Below are 9013 nucleotides of genomic sequence, written 5' to 3'. Positions count from 1 at the left end.
CGCTCGAAATGTGTTGGCCCGGACACAAAACGGAGAGGATGGGTCCGGGCCATCGCGCGCTGGACCGCCTCCTTTGTCCCTTTTGTTCCAAACAGACAGGGCCGGACATGATGGGGTCGCGCGGTGGAGTTGGCCTTAAACATTCAACCATCCATCCAAGCTTTTCCGCTTTCCATACCTGGAAACGTGACGGCGGGTTCATGTATGGGTCGCTTTCCACCCCACTCGCCGCCGCCTGTCCACACAAGGAGACGCGAAGGCACCCGCTGACACAACGACCCCACCGGCTGGGCCCTTCTTCGGGCTTCCGGACAGTTCCGGTGCACGCAACGGAGAGCGAGCGAGGCGTGAGCCAGGCTGCATCGCACGCATCGCCAGCTCTCTGTCTGCACACGGGCCCCTGTCTCTCTCCGGTGGGCCCCAACTATTATCCTGACGCCGCTCTGTCCTCCCCGCCGTATGTGTCACTGCAGGCAGGCCCCATTGGTCTAGTGTATCCTCCCGGTGCCCCCTCTCTCTCTGCTCCCCACCCATTTCTCTGGCGTGAGAGGGAGAGAAAAAAACCGAGACCAGAGAAGACGAGAGACGAGAGAAGGCGGGTGAGAGATAGAAATACGAGCGAGCAGCGGGAGAGGACATAGATAAGCCGCGCCAGCCCTAACCCTAAACTCCGTCCCATCCCCCCACCGCCGCCGCTGCCGCTGCCGCCTTGACGGAGGGCGGGCCGCGTCGAGATCCGTCCGGCTACTCTGTCTCCTCGCTCCGCGCCCGCCGGCCGACGCGCCGGACACGCGACGAGGTGCGTCTCGCTCCCTCCCTCCCTCCCCGCACCTTCTCCGTCTCTCGCGCGCGCTGGGCAGGGGGTCCGCGCGCCGTCCTGGAGACCCGACGGGGCCGCGCCCAGCGGATCGGGGGCGTCGACGTGTTCGCGCATATGAGAGCGGCTGGTTTCTGTTTCTCGGCGCGGGGCTGTCGATCTGGGACGGGGCGCGTGCGTGGCAACGCGGTGGCCCGGGCCGGTGTCTTGTTGCGTCGTGTCTGATGATGTTAGTAGTATATATATTGAACAGCTATCTCTAGGCCGCTAGTATCTGTGGTGACCTTGACAGACAGGGGATGACGGCAACCCAAAATTTGGAGCACGGTTTAGCTCTCAGATGCCGTGATTTGCGCATAGTTCATTCTTCCACCCGTTCATCACCTCCAGTTTTCTTACAATGGTGAACTGTTCTTGCAGGTGGGGTTGAATTGGTCTATTCCATCAGGCATCCTGCCACTGCGAGGAAGCAATGTCTGTCTTCAATCATACATTATATGACAACGACGATGACGATACCCCGCTATCCTTCAAGAGGTCGTCAACCAGCAGGCCGCCCCCCTCGAAGCAGGAAGGCTCATCAGCAAATATCACTTATGTTAGGAACCCTAAAGCTGTGGCCTCAAATCAGCAGAGGAATGGGATTAATGGCGCTTCCAGGTCGCCGCTGCCACTGAAGCCACAGTCGACCGGCTCAAACCCTCGGCCTTCAGGGTCTGTTCAGCCAAACAGTTCTGTAGAACGTAGTCAAAAGAGTAACACAGTGGATAAGAGTAAAATGAGAAGACCTCATGTCGAAGGTGACAAGTCAGATGATTCAGATGATGACAAGCCACTTGCGTTTAGGAAAAAGCCAGACACGAAATTAAAGAAAGTCGACACAGGAGGTGAGAATGCTTATGGTTCAGAAGATGATCATAAGCCACATGGTATGAATATCAACTCAGCAAAAGTGGCTTCTAATAATAGCACAAATAAGACCGTTTTGTTGAAGACTGCACCACTTAAGACTCTGCAACCTGATGATGATTCAGATGATGATCATAAGCCACTTGTTCAGAGGTTCAACCCAGCAAAAGGGGCTTCTAATAATAGCACAAATAAGCCCGTTTTATTGAAGGCTGCACATAAGATTGTGCAATCTAATGATGATTCAGAGGATGAGAAACCACTTGCCAGCAGGTTACCCACTAATGCTGCTCCAAAAAGTAGAGCTAGCACCTCTGATTCAGAGGATGAGAAGCCACTGTCTGCCCGATTTTCAAGAGGTACTGCAGGTACATCTGCGAGTATCTCAAATTCCAAGGACAAGCTCCCGTCTAACAACAAGGGGCCAAACAATAATTTGAGTGCTCCCCGGAATTCAGTTAAAAGGCCAAGTGATAACAATAATCAAACAAGTTCAGCTCTTAAGAAGGCCAAATCTTCTGATGCTTCTGCCTCAGGAAGTGTCAAAAGAGAATCCAAGGATGATGACAATAACAGTGTACCCGTCGAAAGGAAACTGACACCGGGGGAGTCTTCAAAAAGCAAGCCACCTGTAAAGAATATTGTAAAGAAGAGTCCTTTATCTGTTAAGAAGGACAATAAGACATTCAAAACAAAAACAAAGAAAACAATGAAAAGTTCCCAGTTCTCAAAATCACTGAGGGTGCCTCCAGGATCTGGCGGTGGAAAGAAATGGTCTACTTTGGAGCACAATGGTGTTATTTTCCCCCCTCCATACAACCCCCATGGCGTCAAAATGCTTTACAATGGGCAACCTGTTGAGCTGACTCCAGAAGAGGAGGAGGTGATCTCTAAAGCATTTGCTATTTTGTTTTGCAACTTTGGATTCATAGCAATGAGAATGATGTAGTGGCCATGGTGCTTTGAATCTGAATAATTCGTTCCTTTGCTAATTCTCTGTGTTGCAGGTTGCAACCATGTTTGCTGTGATGAAAGACACGGAGTACGCAGCAAAGAAAACATTTATCGACAACTTTTTTGGTGACTGGAAAAAAATTCTTGGTAAAAACCATATCATCAAGAAATTTGAGCTTTGTGACTTCACCCCTATTTATGAATGGCACCTCAGAGAGAAGGAGAAGAAGAAACAGATGACATCAGAGGTAGATTTTTACTGACTTGTTAGCATAGCTCTGCATGTCGGAATTATTCCGTGGAATGAAATTATTGTTCATACTGTTGTAATCTAGTAGGTTGGAGAATGCATGTTTATTCTGCCTCCTTTGTCTGAAGTGATTAATCTTGATTTTTGCTTACAGGAGAAGAAAGCATTGAAGGAAGAGAAATTGAAACAAGAGGAGAAGTATATGTGGGCTGTTGTTGATGGTGTTAGAGAGAAGGTTCTGTTTCTGTACTGTCATTTTCTTACTCACTTGTTGCCTTCTTGAATCATATAATTCCTTTGTTAATTTGTTATCATACATTTGTGCTAGATACACATTCTCAGTCAGCAATTGATAGGCTGACCATGCTAGTTAATCAATCAAGATCTTTACATTGGATGCAAAGAATGGCATGTTACTGTTATTATTAAATGATGATTTACTTATCTTGCACTGCTCTTCCTGTTCCTGATTTCTTGTACATGCATAACAGTTGTGTCTTCTGGACTAAACTGTTTGTTCAATTCAGGTTGGCAATTTCAGAGTAGAACCACCAGGCTTGTTCAGGGGACGAGGAGAGCATCCTAAGGTGCACATTTGAAAATGTTTAATCGCATACATTTTACCCTCTTTAAGTGAGGGCCTTAAGTTTAAGGCTTTTTATTACATCGTTTCAGATGGGAAAACTGAAGAAACGTATTCGTCCAAGTGATATTACTATAAACATTGGGAAAGGCACTGCAGTCCCAGAGTGTCCAATAGAGGGAGAAAGGTACCGCAATTTTTATCTCTGTTAGTAAATTATATGTATTTGTGGAGGAGCCGGTAGCATATATAAACTCTTGATTGCTCATGTGTTATGCAGCTGGAAAGAAGTCAAACATGACAATACTGTTACATGGTTGGCCTTTTGGAATGACCCGATTAGCCAAAAAGATTTCAAGTATGTTTTCTTGGCAGCAAGCAGCTCACTAAAGGGACAGAGTGACAAGGAGAAATATGAGAAGTCCCGAAAATTGAAGGTGAGGAGGTTCAGTTTGTGTGTCATGTTTTTTAAGTCGACAAGTACAGGTAACCATCTTTCTGCATGGCGATGGCAGGATCACATACACAACATTCGTGTAAATTACACGAAGGATTTCAAGAGCAATGATGTCTCAAAGAAGCAAATTGCAGTGGCAACATACCTCATAGATAAACTAGCCCTTAGGGCTGGTAATGAGAAGGTACTGTCCTACTGGACCTAATTGCTTGCAGTTCTGTACTGATACTCAATTTTATTTGGAATGGTTGGTATGTTATTTCTGTTTGCAATGCAGCATGCACAACTATGCTTGTTGCCAAAGAACACATTCAAACAGCATGCACAAAGAATATATTATCTGTTAATGCACAACTATACTTGCTTTTTATGTGGTACTCCCTTCGTTCACAAATATAAGATGTTCTAACTTTTTTCTGAATGGATGTATATTGACACATTTTAGTGTGTTTGTTCACTTATTTACTCCACATTGAAATTTCCAAAACATTTTATATTTGTGAACGGAGGGAATATATCTCATCAGCATCATCAACATCGGTATAATAAATTATTCTTTTCCCCTCAAACTATAAAGGATTAATGTCTTTTTTTGCTTTTTTGTGGCAAGACTACAAAGGATTAGTTGCCACCAAGTATTTACATGATAAGCTAATCTTCTACCAAAAAATTCTTTCTTTCAGCATTATTTTTCATTTAAACTTAACTTCGAGCTTCATTCACATATATTTCATGCTACTTGATTCGCTTTTCAGGATGATGATGAGGCTGATACTGTTGGTTGTTGTACGCTGAAGGTTGATAATGTTACCTGTGTGCCTCCAAATAAGCTTCAGGTCTTGATATTCATCATTTTTGTATGATGGTTACTCTCACTTACTGTGATATAGTAATTTTGATGTTAATCTGATGTTTGGTGACTTGCAGTTTGACTTCCTTGGTAAAGATTCTATAAGATATTTCAACACTGTAGAGGTTGAATTACCTGTGTACAATGCGATTGAGGAATTCCGAACTGGTACCTCCCATGCTTTCCCTCCATCTGTCCCTCTTGCTGCCCTGGAAAATTTGTTCACATGTGTTCCTCTTGTCTTTTTATAGGCAAAAAGGACGGAGATCCTGTCTTTGACAAGCTTGATACAACGAAACTAAATCATCATCTGAAGGACTTGATGCCTGGCCTTACTGCGAAAGTGTTCCGTACATATAATGCTTCGATTACCTTGGATGCTATCGTAAGTTCAAAGCAGAACTCACCGTTCCTTACCAGGACTCTTGTGGCTCAGTGAAGTGATTATTTGTCCTTTGCCGCTATTAAGACAATCAGGAGCATTTTTTGTATTTTTTGTTATTGAACTTTAATATCGTAGCTGCACTAAATATTTAGTCTATCAATGTAACAGTCACCACTGTATCTTCAGTTGCTGCAGTTACCTGATTTTTTCTTCTTATTCCCAAAAGAACGTGTGGCATTACCATGTTTAATGTGATTACCATGTTATGTACTTCCTCTGTTCCTAAATATAAGTTTTTTTTAGAGATTTCAAGACTTATATTTAGGAACGGAGGGAGATTGAAATCTCGAAAAAGACTTATATTTAGGAATGAAGGGAGTATTTTATTGGTCCAAATAAAAATGTACATGTGCTGATATTGCAGTTGCATGAAGAAACAGAAGATGGAACCCTTCTTGAAAAGATTGCTGTCTATCAACGAGCAAACAAAGAGGTAGAGTCTGTTACTCTTAAGAAGAAGAAAAATCATGTATTATCATCTTTTTCAACTCTCAATGGTGCCTTTTGTTTACCCAGGTTGCTATAATCTGTAACCATCAGCGTGCTGTGTCAAAGTCACATGATACCCAGATGACTAAGCTGAATGAAAAGATTGACGAATTAAAGGTTGGTCGTGGTTGCAAATGATTAGGTCGGAACTTAAATTATTATTACTTTGTCCTGTAAGCTCTTTTGTTATCATTTGCTTCTTTTCTCCAGGCCCAGATCGATGAGCTGAACAAAGATTTGGGCAAAGTGAAGAGAGGAAAGCCTCTAGGCAACGGTGCAGATGGGAAGCCAAAGAGAACTTTGGCACCTGAAGCGTAATATCTAATCACAGATATATCATATTTTTGTACATTTGAACAAAGAGTGGAGCAAACAGTCTCAACAAATCTACTTGCAGGATTGAGAAGAAGATCTCTCAGATAGAAACCAAGATAGAGAAAATGGAGATGGATAAGAAGACGAAGGAGGATTTGAAGACGGTGGCATTAGGGACATCAAAGATCAACTACCTTGATCCCAGAATTACGGTAGCATGGTGCAAAACCCATGAAGTCCCTATTGAGAAGGTATCATAGTTTAAGGACTACTAGTTTCTTTCATAGATTATACAAGTTCATTGCATAGCTGCTTCTTTGTTAGCTTCAGTGATCATATTACATGTCTACACCTAATTATAGCATTTAGTAGTTCGTGCCCAGCTCTGTTACTTCCCTATGCTAATATCTCATTTTTTACTTGCTTGGCTTGGCTATTTTTGCTGACAGATTTTCAGCAAGACGATTCTTGCGAAGTTTGGATGGGCAATGGATGTCGAGCCGGATTTCAGATTCTAAGAGTATTGGCTTCCGGGTGAGCCAATGGCCCCTTGGTAAATTCGATTCAGCTTCCAGGCCTTCTCCCGGACCCCTAACTGCAACTAGTAGTAAAGGAAGAGCTCGGTGTTTGTTTTTTAAGTCCCCCTGCTCCTGGAAGAAGGAAGCACCCAGCATTCTCTTTGTAGGCTCTTTTTTTTTCTTTCTACCCATCTTCTCTTCTGTACTTGCTATGGCCCAATTGCCTAAAGTCGTGTTTTGCATTTCATTTGGGCTGACGGATTTTAGCTTGTTGAGAACTGATGGACATTCATTTTATACCGGATCAATCTCAAATATAGATGACCTGTCAGAGTGATGGTTGTGGATTCGTTTGAACGAGGAAGCAAACTGTGTTGTTTGATGCAGTTGAGTACTGGTTGTGTGATGCTGAGGTGTAAGTTTTGATCGAAAAGTGTTTGTTCGTGGTAACTATGCACCGTGGGGTATGAATTTGGGGGTATATGCTCCATGAGCGTGCGTGGCTGCGTGTGCGGTTTTGCTGACACTGAGGCTCTGTTCGGTAATGGTCCGCTCTGGGAATCTGTGGAGAGGATAAATGGCAACTCCACCATTTTGACCTACAGCTCCGCCTACTCCGCTCTGGGAGCTGTGGAGCGGAGTGACGCCGAACAGCCCCTGAGATCTGGTTCTGGCTGGCAGGTCGATTTGCCTCTTTCGTTTTGTCCTATAATAGAGTGGTGTGATTTTTGTTGCAATTTTGGGAAACGGGTTGTACAAGGGAGTCTAAAGCTGTGGTGCCACCGGAGTGAAATTGGAGCTGGTACTGTTCATATTTTCTTGGATCCACAGTGGGAGTGGTGACCGGTTATGGAACATAAAAGAATCTATATATGGGCAAAAAGAATTCACTTGTTCGGATTTGTTTGGTCGGTGATGTGACATCTTTGGTTGTGTGTTACAGATTTGGTACTTTTGATATATGCTTCTCTAAATTGGTGATCGTTGTTCCCGTGCACTGACCTTGTAGCCTTATTACAATGACTTCCTCACTCCGACGAGAGGAATGATGACGGCGGGCCTTCGCCACATGGTTGTAATTTTTGTTATTTTCGTTGTCTCGCTGCCATGATAGATGATAATTGAATTGGCAGTTTTCTTATTTGGAAAAGGCTATATTCTCCGGACATGCATTAATAACCTCCAAAGAGTAGAGTCAATTGTGAAAAAAAAAACCCCTCCAAAGAGTCTGATTTGGCTTGCACGGTTGTGGCACCCAACTTGAAGAGACTGAGTAGATCATGTTGCATCGCTAACGCCTCAACCATCCCTGCTTTGGCAACAAGAGGTAAAAACTTCATTTATTATTATTAAAAATAGGACTTGCAACAGCCTTCAGTGAATTTACTGATGATGTAACCAAGACCTACTCAATAGATAATCTCAAATTAAAAAACTGAGTATAAGAAGGCAATTTCTATATATCGCTCTGTGCCACAAGGTATCAACATTTCGTGCAGGAAAAGGCCAATTATAGGCCTGTCGGAATCTGGTTTTGGAACCTTTCTAGAAGGTTTTGGTCCGGTCTTTTTTTTCCTGTTGTTTTATTTATCACAAATTACAAAAACTGTTTGATTTTTTTTAGAAAAAATGATTTATAAAAATGGAATTTCAAAAGGTACGGTTCTAAAAAATGTTCATGTTTTAGAAAAGCAATCAAAAATTTAAAATATGTTCACATTTCTCTAAAAATGTTTGTGTTTTCCCAAAACAATGTTCACAAATATCTTTATGAAAAGCATAACATTTTTTGATTTTTTTACATTTTCCCGTAATTTTTGTTCACGTTTTCCAAAACTATATTCTTACTTTTTATGTTGAAACAAACAAATCGAATTGAAACATGAGCATACTATTTTTTTTAAAAAAAACTAGAAATTAACTGAAGTGAAGCGCTGAACTCTACAAAGTGGGTCAGTCCATGAACGAACGGGCCCATGCGTCACCCCACTAAAAAATCATTTCTTCCAGAAAAAAGAGTTTGATAGCTTTTGGGGTGAAAAAAGAGGAAAATATACTTTCCACCCTCAAATCCACTTCAATAGTCATGCCCGTGTCAAAAACCATGTGATTTGGACCCTGAAGTTAATAAATCCGGTTTTAGCCCTTGAGTGGTTTTGCATCATATCGATAGTGTTTTTGGCTGTAATGAGGCTAACTGAGCTATCAATGTCATGATGACGTGCCATTGAATGGTTAGGGATAAAATTTCCTCATTTGCGCGACGGACCCTAGCTCTTGAACCCCCTTGTTTACATGGGACCCTAGCAGGCAATCTTCCCACCCCCTGAAGATCCCATCGCCCACAAAACATAGAGTTGTTGGGATCTAACACGGCAGTGCTGGTTCCATTGTCGTGTGAAGGCGCCTCGATGGATTTTGTTGAG

General features: G+C 42.9%; 1 protein-coding gene across 1 annotated transcript; it reads left to right on the top strand.

Annotated features, from left to right (window-relative positions):
• The first annotated feature begins 514 nt into the window (after nucleotides 1-514).
• On the top strand, nucleotides 515-6944 carry LOC123159991 (DNA topoisomerase 1 beta). The gene is made up of 16 exons (XM_044577794.1): nucleotides 515-799; nucleotides 1238-2609; nucleotides 2734-2928; nucleotides 3085-3165; nucleotides 3458-3517; nucleotides 3606-3700; nucleotides 3794-3950; nucleotides 4029-4154; nucleotides 4726-4806; nucleotides 4898-4988; nucleotides 5072-5205; nucleotides 5630-5698; nucleotides 5782-5871; nucleotides 5965-6068; nucleotides 6152-6320; nucleotides 6519-6944. The coding sequence occupies exons 2-16, from the start codon at nucleotides 1290-1292 to the stop codon at nucleotides 6585-6587; spliced, it is 2841 nt and encodes a 946-aa protein (XP_044433729.1). The 5' UTR covers nucleotides 515-799; nucleotides 1238-1289; the 3' UTR covers nucleotides 6588-6944.
• Nucleotides 6945-9013: the final 2069 nt, after the last annotated feature.

The sequence above is a fragment of the Triticum aestivum genome, chromosome 7B, assembly GCF_018294505.1.
Source record: "Triticum aestivum cultivar Chinese Spring chromosome 7B, IWGSC CS RefSeq v2.1, whole genome shotgun sequence".
Taxonomy (NCBI): domain Eukaryota; kingdom Viridiplantae; phylum Streptophyta; class Magnoliopsida; order Poales; family Poaceae; genus Triticum; species Triticum aestivum.
The sequence above is the reverse complement of the archived record's forward strand: the minus strand, read 5'-3'. Positions and strand labels throughout refer to the sequence as shown.